Source organism: Pituophis catenifer, unplaced genomic scaffold (assembly GCF_029215685.1).
Source record: "Pituophis catenifer annectens isolate HBS135680 unplaced genomic scaffold, rPitCat1.0.hap2 SCAF_9, whole genome shotgun sequence".
In the NCBI taxonomy this organism is placed as follows: Eukaryota; Metazoa; Chordata; class Lepidosauria; order Squamata; family Colubridae; genus Pituophis; species Pituophis catenifer.
The window spans coordinates 20,239,815-20,265,389 of record NW_027256889.1 but is presented as its reverse complement, the minus strand read 5'-3'; the positions used below and the strand labels follow the sequence as shown (position 1 = coordinate 20,265,389).

The window sequence follows — 25,575 nt, the reverse complement described above, 5'->3', positions numbered from 1 at the left end:
TTGGTAAACCACTTGTATGTTTTCTTGGCTGTCCATGTTGCTCTCAGGAATCTTCTCCAGCAGGAAGGTCCGAAAATGTCAATATGATTCCTTCTGATGCTTCAAAGGCCAACCACAGTGGATCAGTGGATCAGATTCACTGGTGGATTCACAGTGGATCAGATTCACTGGTTCTGAACTCAGTTACTCCAGCAAAACTGGGCCGAACCCCGATCCTTTCCATTAATGCAAGACAAAGGTTTAGATTAATAATACCTATGGCATTCCTAGTGTGACTAGAAGCATCTCATCCAGTGGTGAAATTCAAAAATTTTTACTACCGGTTCTCTGTGTGTAGCTTGGTGGGTGTGGCAGAGGAAGGATACTGCAAAATCCCCATTCCCACCCCACTCCTGGGGGAAGGATACTGTAAAATCCCCATTCCCACCCCTCTCCAGGGGAAGGATACTGTAAAATCTCCATTCCCATCCCACTCCTGGGGGAAGGATACTGTAAAATCTCCATTCCCACTCCAGTCATGGGGGAAGGATACTGTAAAATCCCCATTCCCACCCCACTTCTGGGGGAAGGATACTGTAAAATCTCCATTTCCACCCCACTCCTGGGGGAAGGATACTGTAAAATCCTCATTCTCACCCCACTCCAGGGGAAGGATACTGTAAAATCCTCATTCCCACCCCACTCCAGAAGGATACTGTAAAATCCCCATTCCCACCTCACTCCAGGGGAAGGATACTGTAAAATCTCCATTCCCACCCCACTCCTGGGGGAAGAATATTGCAAAATCTCCATTCTCACCCCACTTTGGGGCCAGTCAGAGGTGGTATTTTCTGGTTCTCTGAACTACTCAAAATTTCCACTACTGATTATCCAGAACCTGTCAGAAACTGCTGGATTTCACCCCTCATCTCATCCCAGAAAGGTCTTTACTGGCTCACTGCGGTGTAGTGTAGTGGTTAGCAGTGGCCTAATAACCAGGAGAGTGTGAGTTCTAGTCCTGCCTTAGGCATGAAAGCCAGCTGAATGACTTTGAGCCAATCTTTCTGAGCCTAGCCCACCTCACAGGGGGTTGATTGTTGTTGTGGGAAAAATAGGAGGAGGAAGGTGTATTATGTGTGTTTGCCTCCTTCAGTTACTTAGAAAGTAATAAAGGTGGGATAAAAATCTAATAAATATATAAATAAAACAAAGGTAAGAGGGAAACTATAGTCCTGTGTCCTTACAAGGCTGGGCCAGTTAAAACTATGGATCTATCCCAGTGGTGAAATTTTTTTACTACCAGATCTGTGGGCATGGCTTGGTGGGCGTGGTGTGGCTCAGTGGGTGTGGCTTGGTGGGCATGGCAGGGGAAGGATACTGCAAAATCCCCATTCCCTCCCCACTGCAGGGGAAGGATACTGCAAAATCCCCATTCCCTCCCCACTGCAGGGGAAGGATACTGCAAAATCTCCATTCTCACCCCACTCATGGGAGAAGGATATTGCAAAATCCCCATTCCCACCCCACTCCAGGGGAAAGATACTGCAAAATCTCCATTCTCACGCCACTCCTGGGAGAAGGATATTGCAAAATCTTCATTCCCACCCCACTCGGGGGCCAGCCAGAGGTGGTATTTGCTGGTTCTCCGAACTGCTCAAAATTTCCGCTACCAGTTCTCCAGAACCTGTCAGAACCAGCTTGATTTCACCCCTGATCTATCCTTCATAGCTTCCTTATTTTCCTATTAGTTTTCAGGCCACAAAGACAAATTCTACATTATTTACTTTTTGAGAACAATGTCTTCACAAGGGTTGCTAACGTCTGGCTAGATTCAGGCAAAATCCCGCAGGAATGGATGATAGAAAGTATTAATCAGACTTGATATATCCGATATCTGTTATCTGATACAGTCCTTTATTAGTGTCATAGTTCTTAATGGTATAGCCTACTGTTTTTAGCTTTGAGATATTCTTGTTATTCGTTGTTTTTATTGCAATTATTGTTTTTAGACTGTTGGTTTACCGTAGTTTTCATTTTCTATAATTGGAAACTAATAAACTGTTATTGTTTTGTGCTCCATAGTAACCATGGTTTTATGTTCTATGCCGCTGTTGTACAATGTTGTTACTTACTGCCTACATAGCTTAGAGGCCAAGAACAGGCCCACGTGGTTGTTAATCTGCTGCTACTTGGGGAGCCAGCCTACACTTTTATCAAGTTGGTCAAAGGTAAAATAAAGTTGGTTGCAGAATCATTGCTTCTCTTCTCATTTCATATACACCAAAGACAAATTCCTTGTGTGTTCAGTCACACTTGGCCAATAAAGAATTCTATTCTATTCTATTCTATTCTATTCTATTCTATTCTATTCTATTCTATTCTATTCTATTCTATTCTATTCCATTCCATTCCATTCCATTCCATTCCATTCCATTCCATTCTTAATTCTCTTCTCTTCCCTTCCCTTCCCTTCCCTTCCCTTCCCTTCCCTTCCCTTCCCTTCCCTTCCCTTCCCTTCCCTTCCACTCCACTCCACTCCATTCCTTATTCTATTCTATTCTATTCTATTCTATTCTATTCTATTCTATTCTATTCTATTCTATTCCAATCCCTTCCCTTCCCTTCCCTTCCCTCCTGTTCTCTCCTCTCCTCTCCTCTCCCCTTCCCTCCCCACCTTATTCTATTCTATTCTATTCTATTCTATTCTATTCTATTCTATTCTATTATTCTATTTTCTATTCTATTCTATTCTATTCTATTCTATTCTATTCTATTCTATTCCATTCTTAATTCTCTTCCCTTCCCTTCCCTTCCCTTCCCTTCCCTTCCCTTCCCTTCCCTTCCACTCCACTCCACTCCACTCCACTCCACTCCACTCCATTCCTTATTCTATTCTATTCTATTCTATTCTATTCTATTCTATTCTATTCTATTCTATTCTATTCTATTCTATTCCATTCCATTCCATTCCATTCTATTCTATTCTATTCCATTCCATTCCATTCCATTCTTAATTCTCTTCCTTTCTCTTCCCTTCCACTCCACTACACTCCACTCCTTATTCTATTCTATTCTATTCTATTCTATTCTATTCTATTCTATTCTATTCTATTCTATTCTATTCTATTCTATTCTATTCTATTCTTAATTCTCTTCCCTTCTCTTCCCTTCCACTCCACTCCACTCCACTCCACTCCACTCCACTCCTTATTCTATTCTATTCTATTCTATTCTATTCTATTCTATTCTATTCTATTCTATTCTATTCTATTCTAGGCAGGTGTGTTGGTTCCTGCAGTTGTAGCTTGGAGACTTTGATTAGCCGCTAAGAACAGGCTTCCAAATCTCTGATCTCTTTTGCGGTATCATTTTACTGTTTTTTTTTTTTTTAAAAATCAAGTTCCTGCCCATCTCACTGATACAGCAACCAAGACGACGTGCAACCTATTTTTACCTCCATCCTCACATGAACAGCCAAAAAGCATTTTCCTTTCTCCCACTCTGGGCTAGAAGTTTCTTAGCTCCTGTTGCCAAGTTCAAACAGTTGGGTACCAACTGAGGCTTTTTTTCGGAGTGGGGGTGGTACCTTTAAAGTCAATCTTGATCCTTTTTTATACAGGCCTCCCATCCTTTTTTTAGCGTTTCCCCCTTTTCTTCTTCATCACATCCAGGCAGGTGCTGCTTAGTTTGTCTGCTTGGTTTAGATTGGATTTGTATCAGGACTTTTTTAAAAAAACGTCTTCACATTGCATATCGGACATAAATACAATCAAGAGAGTCCCGAGATATTTTACGAGAAGAGTCCTCCATTCCTCTAACCGCAATAAAATACCTTATGCCAACAGACTCCAAATGTTGGGCATAGACAACTTAGAACTACGCCGACTTCAGTCTGACCTAAGCATAGTACATAAAATTATCTGCCACAATGTCCTACCTGTCAATGACTACTTCAGCTTCCAACACAACAATACACGAGCAAATAATAGAGACAAACTCAAGGTAAACCGTTCCAAACTCAATTGCAGAAAATATGACTTCAGCAACGGAGTGGTCAATGCCTGGAATGCACTACCTGACTCTGTGGTTTCTTCCCCAAACCCCCCAAACTTTAACCTTAGACTGTCTACTGTAGACCTCACCCCATTCCTAAGAGGTCTGTAAGGGGCGTGCATAAATGCACCAGCGTGCCTACCGTCCCTGTCCTAATATTCCTTTTTACTTACTCTTTTCATGTATTCAAATTATGTTTATGTCAGGTTTCGATGTCGTCTCAAATAAAATAAATTGTATTCCCAAACAGATAGTCTTTGAAGAAATCTTTCATTTTATTAAGCACGACAATCTGGCCCCGATCGTGGCGTAGCCAACTCTGACTTCCTGACCCCAAACCTTCCCTTTCCATTCCCCAATTCTCGGCATCTCATTGGCCTTCTTCCAAATCACTCTCCTCATATCTACTACTTAAGCTCCCAGGAATGTCCCCCCTCCCATCTCATCTCCTAGGGGATATTATCTTCAAGGAAAATAAGTAGGTGAAATGTCAAGCGTCCTCTTGCCAGCCGCCCCCTCTTCTCCTTCTTATGTCAGCACTAGAGTAAATGCAGGTTGAAGAGCTGACAGTTTATACTTTTACCTGTTATCTTATATATGCTTGACAAATAAATTTAAGATTATGATGATGATGATGACCAGTCTGGAATTCCACTATACCTGCCCATCCAAATTAACCAGAGCTACCTGTTAGCTTTTGAGATTTGCTGAGGTAAGCTCATTGATTTCTTAAAAAAATAAACAGGGTCTCACAACTGGCAATATATATATATATATAAAATGTTCCCTTGTTTGCCAGTTTAAGGGCAGAACTGTTACCTTTACCATGAGTCTTTACATGCTGTCAAATATCATTTTGTCTTGGGTCCTTGCTGCAGTCAGTAGCATGGGCAGGGCGAAGTGCCCAGCCAGAGGAAGAGGCTGGGTTGGTGCAAAGGGCATGGATTTTTTTTTTTAAGGGAAGGTAGAGAACTCTGCACAAGGCCAAAAGCAGGTAAACAGAAGAAGACAATGCTAGAACGCACCCATAAAATGGCATGTCCATGATATAAAATATAAAAAGAGAAAGGGAAAGCAATGCATGGGGCGGGGGTTATACTTTATCTCTGTACTTGAATTCTTGTCCTAATTGAGAGCCAGTTTGTGTAAGGGAGGCGGTGGCTCAATGGCTAAGATGCTGAGCTTGTCGATCGAAAGGTTGGCAGTTCAGCGGTTCGAATCCCTATGCCGCATAATGGGGTGAGATCCCGTGACTTGTTCCAGCTTCTGCCAATCTAGCAGTTTGAAAGCACATAAAAAATGCAAGTAGAAAAATAGGCACCACCTTTGGTGGGAAGGTAACAGCGTTCCGTGTGCCTTTGGCGTTGAGTCATGCCGGCCACATGACCATGGAGACGTCTTCGGACAGCGCTGGCTCTTTGGCTTTGAGACGGAGATGAGCACCACCCCCTAACGACTAGCACATATGTGCAATGGGAACCTTTACCTTACCTTGTGTAACGGTGAAGGCATCAAGCTAGAAACTTGGAGGCTGGGAGTTCTAGTACTGCCTTGGGTACAAAGCCAGGTGGGCGACCTTGGGCCAGTCCCTCTCTCTCAGCCCTAAGCAGGAGGAAATGGCAAACCACTTTTGAAAAACCTTGCCAAGGAAACGGCAGGGACTTGTCCAGCCGAATCAGAGATGATTGAACAGAAGAAAAACTAATATTTTAGCTATGTTGGCTGGGAGTTAAAAAAACTGAACTCATCTAGAAGGCGGTGAAGAACACCACAGTGGGGACTGGAAATCGCGTTGTCCATTTTTCCTGGAATAATAATTTGGGTGCTGCTGGAAGAGAGCACTGGAGGCCTGGGCCCTTTAGTTGCTTCTAGCAAAGCTTTTTAAAGAGACAGCCAGTTTAGTGTAGTGATTTAGGCCTAGAAACCAGGAGATTCTGAGTTCTAGTCCCACCTTTGGTGTGAAAGCTGGCTGGGTGGCATTGGGCCCACTCCTTCTCTCAGCCCAACCTGCCTCACAGGGTTGTTCTTGTGGGAAAAAGAGGACCGAGGAGTACAGGTAGTCCTCAACGTACGACCACCATTGAGCCCAAAATTGATGTTATGCGAGAAATTTGTTAAGTGAATCTGGTTTCCGCATTGACTTTTGCTCGTCAGAAGGTTGCAGAAGAGGATCACGCATGAACTCCAGGACACGGCAATCATCATGTGAACCAGTTGTCCAACATCCAGATGTAAATCACATGACAAGGAGGCTGCAAGGGTCGTGTGAAAAATGGTCATTAAGCAATTTTCAGTGCCATTTACGGGTGAAATCCAGCAGGTTCTGACAAACTGGTAGCGGAAATTTTGAGTAGTTCGGAGAACCGGCAAATGCCACCTCTGGCTGGCCCGAGTTCTGTGGGAATGGGGATTTTGCAGTATCCTTCCCCTGGAGTAGGGAGGAAATGGGGATTTTGCAATCTTTTCCCCAGGAATAGGGAGGGAATGGGGATTTTGCAGTATCCTTCCCCCAGGAGTGGGGAATGGGGATTTTGCAATATCCTTCCCCCAGGAGTGGGGTGGGAATGGAGATTTTGTAGTATCCTTCCCCTGAAATGGGGATTTTGCAGTATCCTTCCACTGGAGTGGGGTGGGAATGGGGATTTTGCAGTATCCTTCCCCTGCCACGCCCACAGAACCGGTAGTAAAAAGTTTTGAATTTCACCACTAGTGCCATTGTAACTTTGAAGGTCTCTAAGTGAACTGTTGTAAATCAAGGACTATCTGCGTTACATCCGTTCGCTCCCCCCCTCCCCCTTGAGTTACAAACGGGATAAGAATCTAACAAACCCCTTGAAGCTTTTCAAAAGTTTGGAGTGGCGGCCCTGCAGAGACATCTCCCCGATGAAGAAGAGAAAGACAAGACAGGCGCTCGTTAACAAGACAAACCACTTTTTATTCACGGAACCGGAAAACACCAGGAGAACAACTCAAGGCCACAGCTTCACAGGCTGAACCATCCTCCAACTCAAGAACACGGTACTGTAATAGTTACCAGCTGCATGCAAGAGCCCACATGCTGAAGAACACAAAGAAGCAAACATCCACAATCCAGAGAGTCTAAATCCCGCTTTGATATGTTGGCCCTAGGGAACCCATCTTGTTCTTTTAACACAGAGGTCTTCAAACTTGGCAGCTTTAAGACTTGTGGACTGCAACTCCCAGAATTCTCCAGCCAGCTATGCTGGCTGGAGAATTCTGGGAGTTGCAGTCCACAAGTCTTAAAGCTGCCAAGTTTGGGGACCTGTTAGCAGGAAGGCCGCTTTGATCCTCTTTAGTGCCCAACCTCCCTCCTCCACCAGGACCCCTTATGGGTGGGGCAGGAGAGGGAGGGAAAATACGGGTATTCACCCACCTTCCCTGGACTGCTCACCGTTTCTTTGTAGGATGATTTCTTAAAAAACAAAACAAAACAAAAAAAAAACCCCAAAACACCTTCTTATCCTACTTTTCATTGATAAAACCAAGTCCCAAGCAAGGAAGGGACATCAGGATTGCTTTCCGTAGATTTTCATGATTGTTCCTGGTTCAAATCAGTGCTTTTCACAACCTGGCAACCTTTTAAGGTGGAGTGGACTTCAACTCCCAGAATTCCCCAGCCAAGCGCTGGGCTGGGGAATTCTGGGAGTCGAAGTCCACTCGCCTTAAAAGTTGTCAAGTTTGGAAAAACACACAGAGTTTTAAATTTTTCTAAGCTGCTGTGTGCAAGTTATTATTATAAACATTCGAGAAACCCCTCCCTCCCCACCCTGCCCCAACCCAAACAAAATATAATTTGGCACCAGCTGCCTTTTGAGAAAAGTAGTATCATTCTTGGTCATTTGATTTTTTTTTTGTTCCCTGCAGATTATTTTGGAAAGATTTGTACTATTCGAAGTGGGAGAGACATAATTACATTCAAATATAGGTGTGCCGCGTTTCCCCTCTTCCTGAAGAGGAAAGCTTCCACCGTGACAAAGAGTCCTGAGACGAGAATTGGTTTGTTTTTTGAGGCCTTTCCGGACTTAAAAAGGAAATTCTTGGAGCCTATCCAAATATGACAAGAGGTTTAGCAAAGGACACTTGGGGTTCAAACATTATGCCGAGGTCATCTTTTACATCTTCACGCTAGGAAAAAATAATAAAATAAAATAAAAAATAAAATAAAATCCAGACTCCTTTTTAGCATCTGTTCAATCTCTCTCCAGAGAAGAATCTATCTCATTTCACAGTGCGTTAAGAGTCAATGGAGCAGTACTAATGTGCATTGCAATACATTAGGCTCGATGCTTTTTTTTTTCTTTTTTTTTAATACTGCCAGCAAGTTAAAAGACTTTTTGCTTCATATTACTCTACGAGATCACAGAGAGCTACAAAACATGCACGGAGACATCGTTTGCCCTTTTTCCCCCCTTCCTCCCCCCTCTTTTTTTTTTTTTTAAGTGGCGGTCCCAGTCTTCATGGAACTCCGAGCGACAAATATTTGGCACCTCTTCAGCTACTTTATTCTTTTTCTTTTTTTTTTTTTTAAAAAAGGGCTTTAAAGACTCCCCCACCCCACCGCTCCAACACACTCACACACATATACCTTGCCCAATCTTTTAATGAACACCGTGTTGGGGGGCTGGATAGTTTAATCACTGCATGATTTTCATCATCATCATCAGCCGTACGATGGATTTTGAGTCGCTTTATGATAATCTTTAAACTTTGCAAAAGCTTGCCTCTGTGTGTGTGTGTGTGTGTGTGTGTGTGTGTGTGTGTGTGTGTGCGTGTGATAGATCTGAGCTGCCTTGGGAGTCTTCTGCCACCTGGAAAGAAGGCAAAAAGATACCCCCCCCCAATAAATAAATAAATAAATAAAATACAAAGAATGGCAAAGAAATAAACCAACCCCTATTACACGGTATAACTTTGTGCAAGCTACTTGGGAAGAAGAGAGGCTGGACATACTGTACACTATCTCCCCCTACCACAGAGCTGCCCCCTGCAGGACACAGAAGGAAGCTGCGACTTCTGGGAGAATGCACCTTTCTCCCACCACCTATTCCCGAGCACACTCACTGCTCGGAGAGACACTGTTCTAAGGCAGCCATGCCGTACAGACTGGCCAGCTCCAAACCCCGGTGTTGCTGGATCCTCTCCAAGCATGGCTGGCTGGCTCTGGCCAGCTCCACCAAGACCCCCTGGTAAGCCCTCGTCACCTCCATATCCACCGAGGATGGGATGACCCGGCCCAGCAAGGCCAGGAGGTCCTGCAGCCAGCCAGAACGCAGGACGTCCTGGGGCAGCCAGAGGAAGAGAGGCACGCAGCTAGCAAAGGCCTGCATCCCCAAAAACCACAACTCGCGGATGGCCGGCCAGGCGGCCTTGTAGGTGGGCGAAACGCCAAGGGTCACGATCCCCCCCTCGGTGCTGGCTTGGGCTACGTAAGCTTCGCCAAGGAAACGGATGGCAGCGCCAAAGAAACTCTCTGCTTCAGGGGTCCCCTGGAGACCTGAAAGGGAAAATGCAAGAGGCACATTAGATGGACCCCCCTCTTCTTTGTGGCAGCCCCTCAAATATTGGAACACTGCTACCATGTCCCTCCTAGTCTTTCTTTTCTTTAGACTAGCCAAACCCAAATTCTCCAGCCATTCCTCGTATGTTTTAGCCTCCAAGACTTTAATCATCTTTGATGCTCTTCTCTGCATTCTTTCTAGAGTCTCAACATCTTTTTTACATTGCGGCGACCAAAACTGGATGCAGTATTCCAGGTGTGGTCTTACCAAGGCTTTATAAAATGGTACTAATACTTCACGTGATTTTGATTCTATGCTTCTGTTAATACAACCAAGGATTGTATTGGCTTTTTTGGTTGCTGCTGCTGCACACTGCTGACTAATGTTTAAGTGATTGTCCACTGAGACTCCAAAGTCCCTCTCACAATTTCTGTTTCGGAGCCAGGTTTCGCCTAATTTGTACTTGTACCTTTGTTTTTTATTTCTGCCCAGGTGTAACTAAATGAATGGCTGTAAGTCAAAGTCTACCTGTAGAGATGTACAGTTGTTATTTGCTGTGGGGAAAAAAATGCAACTGATTAATATGAAATCTGGGGCAGCACTCTACTTGGCACTGCCTTGGTGATCTTCAGCACTATTTTAAATGCAAGGAATGCGTATTGGTTATGCAAGAACCCACCCACATTAATGGGAGCCCAGCCAACCAAGCAAGCACTGAAACAAGATCAAAACCATCACTGCTTTGGTCCCCCCTCGGCTTCAAATGATTTAGTTCTGTCAATAGAACCGGAGGTACCATCACCACTTGCCTGGATAAGCGAACAGTTTTCGGGCCATCATTAGCCCCAGCGTGGCCAGGTTGGCGCTCAAAATGAGATGTTCCCTCTGTGGCAGCAGAGACGACAGAGATTTCAGCACCGTATCCATCAAGGCTGAGAAACAATCTTCTCGGCTGTGGAAGGGGAGAGCAGAAGAGGTGATGTTTTCTGGGTTATTTGCAATTCCTCCTTCTTGCGTGATATTCTTAGGACTTCTAAATTTTGCTCTCTGCTTCAGCAGCACTAGGAGGACTTGGTGAAGAGGTTAAAAAAACCCCAGAGGTTAAAAAAGACAGGTCCAAAGCCAGTCCTTGCTGGAATTTCATCAGCTGAAATCCAAAGTGTAAAATCTTGAGTTGGGTTTTTCATGCTTTTTCATTTTATCTTTATATTGAAATCCTCCCTAATTCTGGACCGCACATAGATCAACTCATGCCAAGAGTGAAAAGGAAAAAAAACATGAAGATGGGTTTTTAGAAGCAATCAAATACATTGGCATTTCCCCTGAGAGGCTGCATTTCAATAGAATCTCACAAAGTCAAACACTTCCAGGGAAAAACCACCAGGATACAGGGTTGGATTGGAAACCAAGTTCTATAAAAGACAGGGCAGGCATGATGAGCCTTCAAACGTTTTAAATATTTTAAAGGCCATCATGCAGAATACAGAATAACAGAATTGGAAGGGACCTTGGAGATCTTCTAGTCCAACCCCTGCTTAGGCAGGAAACCCTATACCATTTCAGACAAATGGTTATTTAATCTCTTCTTAAAAACTTCCAGTGTTGGAGCATTCACAGCTTATGGAGGCAAGTCGTTCCACTGATTAATTGTTCTCACTGTCAGGAAATTCCTTTTTAGTTCTGGGTTGCTTCTCTCCTTGATTAGTTTCCATCCACTGCTTCTTGTCTTACCCTCAGGTGCTTTGGAGAATAGATTGACTCCCCCCCCCCCTGTTCTTTGTGGCAGCTCAAGTACCAGAAGACTGCTATCATATCACCTCTAATCCTTCTCTTTGTTAGTCTAGAAATACCCAGTTCCTAGAACTGTTCATCACAGTTTTTGTCTCCAGACCCCCCCCCCCCCCCAATAACCTGTTGCTCTTCTTGCTCTTTCTAATTTCTTCCCATTGTTAAGAGCTGTTTGGCCCCACAACAAATTACCCATCAGGGCGTTCCCCCTTTCACTGGAAATATTCAAAGCAGCTATCTGTCAGGACTAACCAATTCTGCAGTCCAGATCTTCTTCTTCTTTTTTTTTTTGGCAAGGAATTGGACAGGTTGATCTCAATGTTCTTTCCTAGCCTACGATTCTACACATGGGGATGGAGGTGTTCAGAGGAACACGTCCAGATGCTTTCAGTGCAAAAGGGAATTGATGAGGCTTGCAGAACTGCCTGCTGTCAGAAACCCTGCAAAACATCAGCCCCAAACACAGAGTTTCATAATCACAGCAGCCGAATGTGCTACAAACGCTTTTTAGTTCTCTGTGTTCAATGTGCAAAGATCGCTAAGAGCAGCCCAGGCACATGGGGAGTCGTGTGCCCACTTAACTCTCTCTCCCTCTCTCTCACGGATTGCTGGCAAACGCCTACGCAGGAGCAATTAGCATCAACTCCCTGCAGGGTGCTTCGCTTAAGCAACAAACCGAAGCGAACCTTTCTAACAAGGGAAGGAGTTGCTTACACCTCCACCTACATACATATTACCTGATTAGATTGGGAGCAGTGACAACGAAATTCAGAAAAATCTCGCAGGAGGTTTGAAGACTGGCTTCAATAACTTTTGAGGCAGACTGGGATTCGGTGTTCGAAACAAAGGTCTCCCAACGGTGCAGGAAATATTGGCACAAGAGAACTGGCGCCCCCTCCGAAATTAGGATCTCACGAGGGCGATCTTCGGCAGTCAGGTGGCTCAAACCAGGCAACAGGAATCTAGAAGGAGAAATACAAGGCCCTGGAAGTGAATTTAAAGCCAGAGAGTTTTGAATTTCATTGTTTGATCCAAAAAGCCTGCAAAGCCAGCCTTACAAATGGACCTTCATTCTGGATTTAAAGGCAAAGCTAAAGGACCTTTGAGTGTTTCAAAGCAAAGTGTGTTGGCAACCTGTTTAGTCAAATTATGGGACCTCCATTTCAGGGGTTTGAGGATAATACAGTACTGGAGAATTTTTCAGTTGCAATAGAAGAGAAAACTAGGAGGAGTTGAAATTAAACAAATCCAAAGTTAGTGGAGTCATTACACACATGGCTTCTCCAATCCAGCTCTTAGCAGAGTGCCGGCGAGACAGCAAGAAATTATATGGAGGGTACAGGAATAAATGCCTGACCTTTTCTTTATATGTGGGTCTGGCATCATCATTACAAATTGCTGCACAATCCTCTTGAGGTTTGCTGCCTTTATAATACAACCACTGCTAGTGATTACAAGCTGTTATAGTTAATAGAGGCAAGACTATTAGATATCTTAAAACACACTGTTTCTCAATATTGGCAGCTTTTAGTTGTGTGGACTTCAACTCCCAGAATTCCCTAGCCAGTCTTGCTGCCTTAACACAAGGAGCCTGATAGTTTAGCACGAAGCAATTACTAAGCAATGCTCTGAATATTTTGCAAAACAAAATTAGGCCAATGACAAGGAGTATTGGGGGCTGTAGGTCAGCATGAGGTAGAAGGACACGTAATCCTCATCCTACATTCAGAAGAGGAACCAGGCACACAGACTTTAGTTGCGACATTAATAGAAGGAAGGCTCTCCATAAAAGTCAACATCAGCATGACCATCTGCCCTGGGATTGGATGAGAAACCTGAGTACTGGACATACAAAATTGGACATCCAATGCAATATCCATGGTGTTCAAATGCCAGAGCATTTGAATCCCATGAGATTCAAGCAAATGACTTGTCAATGTAAAAGACAGCCCTGCTCTCTTCCATGGAGGACAGCCAAATCTCTCAGATCATCACTCTGGGCATCCTGCAAAGCACAGGATGGAATCAGGCCTAGGCAAAGCAAATCATCCATAATTAACTGAGAGTGTATGCACCAAGACAAATTCCTTGTGTGTCCAATCACACTTGGCCAATAAAGAATTCTATTCTATTCTATTCTATTCTATTCTATTCTATTCTATTCTATTCTATTCTATTCTATTCTATTCTATTCTATTCCATTCCACTCCTTATTCTATTCTATTCTATTCTATTCTATTCTATTCTATTCTATTCTATTCTATTCTATTCTATTCTATTCTATTCTATTCTATTCTATTCTATTCTTTCCTATTCCTATTCCATTCACATTCTAAAAAGAATCTTTACTTTACTCTCCTCAAGAAACAAACCTTTATCAAAACGCTTGGGAATTTTTTTCAAAAACAGAATAGCGTGCAGCTTTATCGTGCTATAAAGGGTGCAACTGAGGCTGGGAAGTTGTGAGTTTTACCCTGCAAATTTGAACCAGAGTCTTTTCTGCCTTTCACAGATGATCCATTTGATCTTCAAATGCAAACAAGAACAGAACTGCAGGCAGTCCTCAACTGTCACGGGGATGATGTGATCCTTTTTGCGACCTTCTGACAAGCAAAGACAATGAGGAATCCAGATTCACTTAATTCACTCGTGTTACTAGCTGAACAACTGCAGTGATTCACTTAAGAACCGGGGCAAGAAAGTTCATAAAATGGGGCAGAATTCACTTAACAACTGTCTCACTTAGCTCAATTGTGGTTGTAAATCAAGGACTTTCCTGTATTTCAATTCTAATCCTGGGAACAAGAGGTTCGTGAGCCAAAAGGACAGAAGGTGTACTGATCTGTTGGAGCAGGGGTCTCCAACCTTGGCAACTGTAAGAATTCTGGGAGTTGAAGTCCACAAGTCTTAAAGTTGCCAAGGTTGGAGACCCCTGTGTTGGAGAGAAATCCTAACAATTCTTGTATTTCAGCAACGGTATTTTTCACCTCAGAGCGTCTCCCCGCCAAAGAGGCTCTGGGATGGGGCCTTGTCCGGCCTGCTCCTTTTCAGACTGTGAAGCGCTTCGCCGGCTTCTCCTCTCTTCTTCGAACTGCACCTTGGCGTAATAAATGAGGAACGGGAGGAGGTCGCAGATCTCCTGCTTGAGGAAAGAGGTCTCCTCAGCCAGCCAGGCGCCCAGGATTCGAACAGAGGCAAAGATGAAAGGATCCTCCAGCTTCTTCTGTCCAACCTGAGTCACAGAAGAAAAAACACACACCCCAAATCCCACATTGACAAGGCAGGAAAGGGCTGAGGCAAGAGGACTTGCTATGCCCAAATCACGAGGAAGGCCACCTTGAGGAGGGTGAAAGAGCTGGCACCTGTCGGACGGTAAGTGTCAGACCTGCCCCAACTTAGGTCTTTAGGAAAGAAAGACCCTCAACTCCATTGGGTTGAAGTGACAAGAACTTTTACTAAAGTTAAGGGGTTGCAGCGAACGTTTTCTTGAATGGACAGCTCAGACACTCATCTGAGAAAAACAACTGAACTTTCCCAGCCTTCTGTTTTAACTAGAGCAGAGATCTGCAACCTTAAACACTCAAAGAGCCATTTGGACCCATTTCCCACAGAAAAGAAAACACCGGAAGCCACAAAACCCTTCCCGTGCCTGATTATTTCTTGAGTGGCCACAAAACTAGCATATGTTGTCGAATTAAACGTTGTTTTCTTCTGAAACTTTTATTTTCTTGGATTTATCCATGGTTGGCCTACCGGGGGTTGAAAAGCTCAATAAATCGTGTGCCGGTGGGTGTCACACATTGGCGGTTGTGAGGCACAGTTTGAGTGACAGGGAGCCACAGCAGAGGGGTGAAAGAGCCACATGCGGCTCCAGAGCCGCAGGTTGCTGACTCCTGGAGTGATTTTTCAGGACCCAAATGGCTCTTAACTGACAACTCAACTGAAACTGAAGTTCTAACGGCACACATTTGGGAAGAACTGGCAAGGAATGCCACTAAAAATCCCCCTTCCCACCCAGTCCTGTGATCTATTTCTCTTGTACGCTAAACTTTTTACACAGCCAGAATGGCCTCTTGTAGATCAGGCGCACCTTACTAATCTGACCTGCTTCCCAGCCTCGACCTCCCATCTTAAAAGGATACTTAACCGCCCCATGCAACAGGCTCTTCTCTTACCTGTCTCAGGTAATGTATGACAGCCCCCAAAGCTTCCTCCAGGATCCCAACCAGCTGCACTTTCTGGGTCTCTTGCAGGAGAGAGCCTTTCTCCCGGGTACACTCCACAATCGCCAGCTCCATCAGGATGTAGCAGGCAGCCATCAGTTCCCGCTTCTTATCCACTTCCGTCAGGTCCAGCTCCTCCAAGGTCAAGCGGACTTCCACGCAAGCCAAGTTGACCAAGAGGGCAAAAAATTTGCTGCCGGAACTGCCGGCTGGGATCCAGGCTGAGCTGCAGGCTTGGGAGAGGCAGGCCGAAAGCTTCAAGGCAGGGTCTCGCTGGGAGGCGCTTAGCTTGCTTGTTAAGATGCTCGACAGGCCTCGGTAGAGGGGCAAGAGACATTCAGAGCCAGGGGGGAGAAGAGGAGGCACAAAGCGGGCCAGCACCTCGCACAGCTGGAATTTGGTCATGTCTTCGGCCTTCTGGAACTCCGCGCTGAGGACAGTAAGCACGCCAATGAGGTCAGTAGTAGCTCTCTGCCAACACTTGGTTTCCGCCGACGTCAGGAGTCCCACCAGCAGCTGAAGGGCCTGATCGTAGCCGTAGCTGTGGTTCACATAGGCCTGGCAGAGGGCAGAGAGGGCACCCCTGTTGATCAACTCTCTGGGACCCTTGGGGGTAGCCAAGATGGCTCTGAGGCATTGGTAGGCGTCGTCAATCATGGCACTGTAAGAAGCATCTCTGGTCTTGGCTGAAACCACGTCGCTGAAAATGGGAATTTTGTTCAGCATCTGCGGATGCCGGGCTAAATCTGGATCTGTGCAGAAACAGGCCAGCAGAGTGAGACCCAGGGCTTGGAAAGTGTGCTGGGGGCAGCCCTCGGGGGGATCCTTGGAAGTCAGAAGCCGGTTTGGGAACGTGAAGCCGACGGCATCGAAAATCCTTCGACGGGCTTTGGAATTGATTTCTCCTGCTTTGATCGCTTTGGTCACCTGAAAAAAGTAGTAGGAGGTATCAAAGGGCGGTGGGGTGGAGGGAGATTCCAGGTCTTTGTCAGGGCTAAGAGGTGAATTAGATAACCCTCTCCACTCATGCTCTCCATCTTTGATTTATAAAAAGGTAAAGGTTCCCCTCGCACATATGTGTTAGTTGTTCCTGACTCTAGGGGGCGGTGCTTATCTCCGTTTCAAAGCCGAAGAGCCAGCGCTGTCTCCATGGTCATGTGGCTGGCATGACTAAATGACGAAGGTGCATGGAATGCTGTTGCCTTCCCAACAAAGTGGTTCCTATTTTTCTACTTGCATTTTTAGGTGCTTTTGAACTGCTAGGTTGGCAGAAGCTGGGACAAGTAACAGGAGCTCACCCTGTTGCGCGGCACTAGGGATTCGAACCACTGAACTGCCGACTTTTTGATCGACAAGCTCAGTGTCTTAGCCACTAAGCCACCATGTCCCCCAGTCTTTAATTTATATAAGATTAAACTCTATAGTTCAATAAATGACCTAAATAACATTCAAAAACTGCTGGACCTATCATCATCATCATCACTACCACATTTTACAGGTGGGATTCAGGTGAGTTTGTCTCTCAGATAGTTAGCCAATTACTAATGAGTAGCTAAAACAAAGAAGGATTTCCTTCCTTCCTTCCTTCCTCCTTCCCTCCCTCCCTCCCTCCTTCCTTCCTTCCTTCCCTTGCTCCCTCCGTCCCTCCGTCTACTGGGTCAGGGACTTACCAAGAGCAGAGCTGCAAATTGTTCGCTATCATTGCTTGCATCGCGAAATACATTCAGGCATCTCTCCAGGGTACAATTCTTGCTGCTCTCAGCATCATCAACAACAATTCCGGAGTTTGAGGCCATGGTGCCAACGTTGACTGTCAAAAAAAATAAAAAATAAAAAAATGGAATAACTCAGAAAGACAGACAGAGAGGCTCCACTCCAAAGTAATGCTGGAAAATCAAGCATGAATCTGGCTTTCACTGTCAGGAAGGAACTGAGTGCCAACTGAAAGTGGCCCTTTTTATCTCCTGGGACGGCCATCAAACCAACATCAAGTTTGGCCCAGCTATTATCAGGAGAAGGAGCAGCTGCAGGCAGCTTGCCTCTTCCATCCTGCCAGAAAGAACACTTAGCTCCAACAACCCACAATCCTACTACTGTCAAAGTAAAGAGCACTTTGGTCTCTCACCCATCTGCCAAAGGAACAAGAACTGTCAATTGTTATTTTAAGGAACAACACAAGCAAAAGCAGGGCAGCCCACCCCAAATTGCCTTAAATAACAACCTATAGCTCACCACTATATCCGGCTTTGAAGAATTGCTCTTTCCCTCCTTCTTCCTTTTAGACCTTTGTTTGCAGGCCTGATGGTGGAGGTTTTCTCTCTTTTGATGTGAGCTGCTCTGGAAAACAATGGCCCCGTGTTTAAAAAAAAAAAAAAAAAACGACAAAAGAATTTTGGGTTATCAGACTTGAGTGAGTGTGCCGGTGCACGCTGTCCATTAAATAGAGATGATTAGGATGCCCAACCTTCAGCGTGGAGTCCACAAATAGATCTGGGGATCTGCAGATCGTGCAGACAGATTTATGTTATGGATTAAGGAACATGATGACACTATATGTTTGCAATGTGAACTGAAGGTGAAGTACCAGCCTTTTGTCATGTCAGAATGCTTTCTGGATCACCTGCACGTTGCCAGCTCATCAGACCTCGGCAGGCGTGGGGGCCCAGTTAAACTGTCCATCCCAGTGCCTACTCCCTGCCCCTCCACCGCCTCTCCCCCGGGATTTCAGAGGTCTCATCGGAATTTCCCAGCATTCTTGCCCCTCACTAAACTCTGGAATATGGTGCTGGCAAGTGCAGTAGATAAGGATTGCCCCCAAGTGGCAGCTCCTTGCAGATCCCTGTAAATTCCTTCGCTTACTGAGGAATTGCAGTGAGGGTGGACAAAACCAGAGTAAATCTGATGGCTCATGGGTGTATGTCCACATGGACAGCATTACTTGGTCTGTTGTGTGGATGTTTGGGTGGTTTAGGGGTGGGGAATTTGTGGTGGGTGGGGTTGTGTTTGGGGATTGTTATGTGTGTTGGACCTCGTCTTAGGGTGTTAAATGAATTTCATTGTGTGGGTATACTGTGTATACACGTACAATTACAATGAAGTTATTATTATTTACTTTATCCATTAAACATGAAACTCAGTCAACTGAACATTAAAAAAAATGCATCACAAATACCACTGACTGGTGCTAATGGTTGATACGGGTTGCTGCCAGCATCCTAGGTATCAACCAAGTACCTTCTTAAGATGTACGATGTTCCAAGTAGCAGTTTTTGGCAGTTCCACTAGTGTTATTGCAGGAAGCTGCAATTTGTTGATGTATCTTATAAAATTCTTTGAAATGGTACCAAGTGGCCCGATGACAATGGGTATTATTATTATTATTATTATTATTATTATTATTATTATTATTATTATTATCATACTTGTGAATGCACCATAAAAATCGGAAAGTTTTAACTTCCTGGGTCTGCAGAGTTTTATCCAGTGACTCTGTTCAGCCTCTGATTTGGGAGGCTGCTGTGACATATTTACAAATTATTTTGGCAGATAAAATTGCTTGCATTCTTCTCAGCTGGTTTCCTCCTGGAAAGAATCTTGGCAAAAGATTCTGGCAAGGGATTCTTTAGAGGTTGCGCAGACCAAGGATGTGGAGTGAGACTGTGGCAATAGAAGTTCTGCCACCTGCAAGTTTGACTCGTGATCCAACTGGACTATTCATGCAGCCGGACGGGGCGTGTGGGATTGGTTTCATGAAAATTAGGGAAACACGTAAAGGAGGTGAAAGACCGAAGAGGTTGAGTTCCTTTTGTGTCTTGGCAGGAGAGAACTTTTAGAAGGTGAAGAAAGGCACGGAGAAAGATGAAAGGGAGGGAGGTGCATTCGGTCCCATTGCTATAGCTTTCTAATAAAAGTAGCATTGACCAACATGGCATTGGTTTCCTAGTTTAATCTTCCTTAAAGGGCTGACAGGAAGGCCTCCTATGAATTGGAAAGAAGACTCCCATCCTCATTTATTAAGGTTGAGTTTCTTTGGCTTGTGGGCCTTTTTAAACCAGAAAGCTCTGGCCACCATGACTCATGCCCTTCTCTTCATGCAGGTAAGACAAGGGGTGGTATTCACTCATCTTCGCTACCGGTTTGCAAATGGGAGAGTGTGCGTGCGTGCTCGCACCACCTCCACGCATACAAAGGACCTTCAAAAACAGGACATGATGACGTCTGGGCGGGGCCTCCCTCAGCCGCCGCTACCGGTTCTCCTGAACCGGATAGAACCGGCTGAAGCACCGCTGAGGTAGACTACTGTTACACACTCTATGTAGGACCACCTTTGAAGAGAACTCAGACGCTTCAACTAGCAGCTTGGTCTGCTAATTGGAGGGAGTAGATTCAGCAGTGTAAATTTATTGTGCTGCACTGGTTATTGGTTTACTTCTGGGTTCCGTTCAAATTGCTGGTTACCATCTTTAAAGCTCGTCACAAATTGACACTTGCAGGACTGTTTCTTGCCCTTGCTTAGTCTCTCCCCAAGAAGAGAGAGTGAGATCCAGTTGAGTCCAATCTTTTATTTACTTACAGTTAGTAGACAGAATCTTGCCAAACTAAAGATATAGTTTTCTAAGCAATTAGATATGTCCTGACAGATTCTAGAACAGTGATGGCTAACTTTTTTGCCATCGCGTGCCAGGAGCGTGGGATGAGCATGGGGGGTCGGGTGCGTGTGTGCCCACACCTATAATTCTATAAGCCCCGCCCCTGCTCATGTGACCCCCCCCCCCCGCTCCTGGCACACAATGGCCCAGTGGGCCCATTTTTTGCTCTACCCAGGCTCCAGAGCCTTTCTAGGAATCTGGGGAGGGCAAAAACGGCCTTGCCCACCCACCCCCCGGAGGCCGGAAACGCCCCATTTGCCAACTTCCGGTGGGACCAGAAGGCCCATTTTTTGCTCTCCCCAAGCTCCGGAGCCTTTCTAAGAGGGCCTCCGGGTGGGGTGGGGAAGGCCGTTTTTGCCCTCTCCAGGTTCCTAGAAAGGCTCTGGAGCCTGGGGAGAGAGAAAAACAGGCCTCCCCGCCCCCTGAGACAGGAAACAGCCTATTTCCCTACTTCTGGTGGGCCTGGAAGGCCCGAAAATCAGCTGGCCGGCATGCGCATGCGCACTGGAGCTGAGCTTGCGTGCCCACCAATATGGCTATGCGTGCCACCTGTGGCATGAGTGCCATAGGTTCACCATCACGGTTCTAGGATGTGGCTAGAATGGAAGGTTCCCACCCAAATGAATGTGTGGCGGGAAGTGGGAAGGTACTTTCTCCGTGGCTTTCTTCATTTTCTAAAAGTTCTTGCCTGCCAAGACACAGAAGGTACCCAACCTCTTGGTCTTTCAGACGCCACTAACAATCTTACTATTCCACAGGGCACTTGGATACTGAAGGCAAAATGGCTGCCTTTTGTTGGTTAGATAAGAGTCATGTAATGTTTGTGCCTGTTACCTTTTCATTTGGCTGTAAAAGTGCCTTGGCTTCTCAGAAGTGGATGGTCTTTAAATATTTATATATAAATAAATATTTATATACTCAGGAAACCAGGAATTTATCAAAAGAAGCAGAATGTGGCTATCTAGAAAATCTGTTCCTGTTTTTTCCCCAAATAGTTATTTTCCGGCAATCTAATCCAGGGGGTGAATAATTGGGGGGTGGGGAGGAAGAGAGAGAGCTTTTCAACTGGTTCTATTGTTAGACAACCATGAGTCATAAACTTTTGCACTGGCTGCAAGACACCCTGATCTGACACTTCTGATCTCCTGCCCATTCCTCACCTAGAAACGTCTGCAAAACATTGTTTAAAATGATGTTCTATGTGAACCATTGAACAGTGTAATAAAACCAGCCTAAGGTTTAAGGATTGTCATCACTGCTACATAATTCTGATTCTACTTCATTTCCCTTTACATATAAAATATTGCCAATATATTGCGCCTTAGCCACTATAACGTCCTCAGAACAAGTTGATTTATATTGTTCGAAAACTGTCAAACACAATTTGGAAAATTGCAAAATACAGCAATATACAGTTGCAATAAACTGTTTCATTTCAGACATTTGAGTGACACTGTTGGCTGATAAGGTGGAAAATTAAGTCAACATTTAAGACAAAATAACGTTTTAACATAGCTCAAATGAGGAATGAAGCTGTGCTACTGAATGTTTACTGAAACATAAAAATGTTCTTTTTTCTAATATTTAAGTCCTTCTTTCTTCTTTTGCTCCTCTCAACCTTGCTGTAGTGCACGCTATAAAATATTCTACAATGTATAATGGTTCTGCAGCATATTTCACAGCAGACCAACTAAAATAGAAAGAGCTCCCTTAAGAACGGAGCGTGGAAGAGGAGATGTGGAAGCTCATGAGGGAGATCCAGCCTAGAAATAAGGAGGAATTTCATGACAGTGAGAACTATTAAAAAGCGGAACAGCTTTCCCCCTGGAGTTGTGACTGCTCCATCACTGGAGGTTTTCAAAAGATCGACAATCATTTGTCCAAGTGGTATGAGGACTACTGACTTGGGTGGAGGGTTGGACTAGAAGATCTCCAAGGTCCCTTCCAACCCTGTAATTTTATGAATGAAATTTGTGAAATATAGCTTTAAAACACTGGAGTATTAGATATGCTACCTTGATATCTCAGGGAAAAACTGAATGTAAACCTAAGCCGTAACAAATGAACATTATTATTAAAGCATAAAATCCTAAATAGACAAGAAAGGAAGTCTTTTGGTCTTTTTATTGTTGCTAGCTTAATGACAAATTTGGAATGTAAAACTCCAGCCCATTTTTAAAATAGGTTTTGCCCTTGGAAGATGGAAATGTTGTTATTTGCTCAATCCAGGTGTGAAAGCACGCACACTTTATTCTTGGATGCTTCCAACTGAAAAGAACGGAACAAATAATCATGTGCCACATTAAGAGATGATAAAAATATCTAGGACTTCATCTGTGCAGAAGGATGACAATAGTAGCTCTGGCCTCAGCTCTCTACCATAAGAAAACACAGATATGTGGGCTCTTTTAAATTCAGGTCTTCCTGACAGGAAAAATATGAATGCCTGGCAGCTCCTAGGCTGACAAAATGTAAAGAAATAAACACCAACATTATTATTCTAACACCAGAATCCAGATTCTGGTGGGAAGGATGGCTTCTAAAAAGGATGGAGAGAGTAATTAAGGCAGAAAATCTTCCATCCATGGCCAGAATCAAACCGGAGCTGCTGAGGATATATAACCTTGGACCATCCTGTTCTAATTAGGTTGCTTCTACCAACTTAACAGGAACCAATGGAACATGCTTGTATCATGTAATTAAGGGCATCTCCAGGTGTGCCCAAGTCACAGCTCATCTGTCAGAACTGCACTGGTGATCAATTAGATTTTAGGTGCAATTCAAGATGCTGGTTGTCACCTTTAAAGCTGTACATGGCTGGCATGTTTACAGAACCATTTTCTTCCAGCTGTTTGCTCATCCAACAAGATCTGGTAGGGAGATCCCATCCTTGAGGGACCAGAGGTCTTTTTATGTAAGCATGTCTCCCCCACCCCTAATTTGGAACTATGCTCTATCTGGAGTCAGGTCAACATCAGCCCTATTTGCTGCTCAGGAAAGTCATCACCACCTATTCTGGAGAGCCTTTGAAGATTTATGATACGGCATGTTTCTTCCTTGCAGCAGGCAATTGTTACTGCTATGAATGTTTGACTTGGTGCCTTAACGGCAAGCAAGATTGATTGTTATTGGGTTAATGTTTTTTTTTCCTGTTGGTTTTTTTTCCCCTATATAATTTTGTATAATTTCTAAGCCACTTAGAGCCTTCTTGGAACTGATCAGCATATTTGCAGTAATAAATTAATAAGTATGTCTTCTCCCTTTGCATTTAGTGGATTTTTACTCTTCTTTAAAGGAAGCTCTCAGAAGGCAAATGTTTTAAATGTTTTAAAAACAAAACTATTCAATACAAGCAAAAACATACATATCATACATACATATACACACGTACATATAACAGGGCCAACAGTAAGAACAATTATGTGTTATGGGAAAAGTAGTTAAGAAACGCATAGAAAAATAGGACAAGCAGAACGTCACAAATGTGAAACCATCACAAGGAGTTGCTGTCCATGGTACTAATGTTTCTGATCAGATTTTTGGTGGGCTAAGAGGAAGCTGAGATCCATGTTAGGGACTGGACAATTCAAGTAAGAACAACCCAGGAGTAATTTTATAGCTTAGATCCAGCTCTTGACTGCAAAAAAATTTCCTTTGTGCAGAGCCTCCGCTCACTTTTCCAAATAGTTGCTCTGCAGAGCAGTCAAAAATGGGTTGCTGGTTTACTGTTGGCAAGGGCTGGAAAAAATCAGCAATTTGTACCAAGTGGCTTGGAAGACGCCTCAGTAATGATAGTTACGAGCAACAAACTAGCAATTGTGTTTTAACCTACTCATAATAACCACCGTTTATAGTTCGGTGGATACTTACAAATAGGTTAATGATGGTTAGATTAACTACAGGCAAGCCTGCAAAGAGAGAAAGAAAACCATCCTTTTCTTCCAGCCTTTCTATGCAAAACCACTGCATTCCCATTGTTCACCCAGCAGGCAATCAGGGATCTTAAACAGATTTGCCTGGTGGGAGGCTGCTCTTCCTTTACTCCGTGACCCTAATTAAAACCACCAATTTTTCGCAGCAGGAATGCAACTAATTGCAATTAGGTTGCAGGAGAAAAGCCCGGTTGCTCCCTTTTTCTCTTCCAGTTATGATCTGAGGTGGTGGTGGGGAGAGGCTTGATGGTTATCAGTGGCGCAAGCAGATTCCTAAATGCTGTTGCAGGCAGCGGCTCATGCAATCCAAGAACCTGGCCCACCGTGGCATGCTGCAAGGGTTAGCCACCCACCCTTCCAAAGCTGCCTTCCTTCACCTTGGCAACCAGCCCCGCCGGATCCCCAGGAGCTCACCTGCAGAGCCCACGACCCGGCCACCCAAACCAGCCCCACAGATGTCCAGCAGGGATTAACCGCTGTCAAAACTGATGCCAACTAAAGGCAGCCAAAAAATGCTCGGACCGGTGCCACTAAAGGGCAAACTCTGCCCAAGAAGCAGTGGAGCTTTTTTGGGGGGCGCGGGGGGGGGGGAAAGAAACTGCCCTTCTGAAACACAGCTGAAGCCCCCCTCCCCTCCCCTCCCCTCTGAGACATCACCCAGCGTTTGAAAAGACAGCACGAATCCACCGCAAAACTCTTCCCATCCAATACATGGAAATGTATTTTTTTGGGGGGAGGGGGGGTCAGATTTTCCCACGGCTTCCACGCAGCAAAAAGGGGCATCGACATAGTTCGGAGGGAGTTTCCACGCACAGTACTCGCTGTCCCCCCTCCCCGGTTATGGGACGGGACGGTCGCTGTCCCTCAGCCCGACCCGACCGTGGGGGCTGCGTGTGGGGGGCGGATGGAGGGGGATTGCAAAGGGGCCTCCCCAGCCCCAGCACGCCTTCTCTTTAACTGCGACATCAGGCGGGAGAGGCCACGTTCCAATCACCCCCCCCCTCCCTCCCTTCCCCCCCGATATGCGCCGCCGCAAACGGCGTGCGCGAGACTATGAAAGGGCGCCCTTTGGGAGGCTCAGCCTCCCCCCCCACCTCATTCCTCTCAGCCCCCCCAATTTGAGGGAGGGGGGCGGGTGGCCTAGCCTGGGGTCCCTTTCCTTCCTTCCCCGCCGCCTTCGGGCTCCTCTCCTGCTTGACTCTCTGCCTTCCGAATGGCCGCTCGCTTCCCTTCATTACCTCCCAGCCGACAAGCGTGCTTCTCCTCCGGCTCTCCCGGATGGCATCTGCCAGCAAAGAGAGCGCGCGCGCCGAAGGACCGTCTGCCGCTCTCTCCAACGCAACGCCTGTTGGCTTTCCCCTATCCTCCGCCCCCCCCGCCTCACCTCTACTTGGCTTTTTTTTCTTCCCTCTCTCTCTCTCTCTCCCGTTAG

At 45.1% G+C, this 25,575-nt stretch overlaps 1 protein-coding gene across 3 annotated transcripts; it reads right to left on the bottom strand.

Annotated features, from left to right (window-relative positions):
- Window positions 1-6,954: 6,954 nt before the first annotated feature.
- On the bottom strand, window positions 6,955-25,480 carry NCDN (neurochondrin). 3 transcript variants are annotated; one of them, XM_070949767.1, is made up of 8 exons: window positions 25,382-25,480; window positions 17,795-17,899; window positions 17,233-17,372; window positions 15,515-16,489; window positions 14,327-14,571; window positions 12,077-12,301; window positions 10,361-10,503; window positions 6,955-9,547 (listed from the first exon to the last, which is right to left on the bottom strand). In XM_070949767.1, the coding sequence occupies exons 3-8, from the start codon at window positions 17,356-17,358 to the stop codon at window positions 9,111-9,113; spliced, it is 2,151 nt and encodes a 716-aa protein (XP_070805868.1). In that variant the 5' UTR covers window positions 17,359-17,372; window positions 17,795-17,899; window positions 25,382-25,480; the 3' UTR covers window positions 6,955-9,110. The 3 variants fall into 3 exon arrangements, with proteins under 3 accessions (XP_070805868.1, XP_070805869.1, XP_070805870.1); XM_070949768.1 differs by having other exon boundaries at window positions 17,795-17,894; XM_070949769.1 differs by lacking the exons at window positions 17,795-17,899; window positions 25,382-25,480 and having other exon boundaries at window positions 15,515-16,314; window positions 17,233-17,265.
- Between the last annotated feature and the right edge of the window lie 95 nt (window positions 25,481-25,575).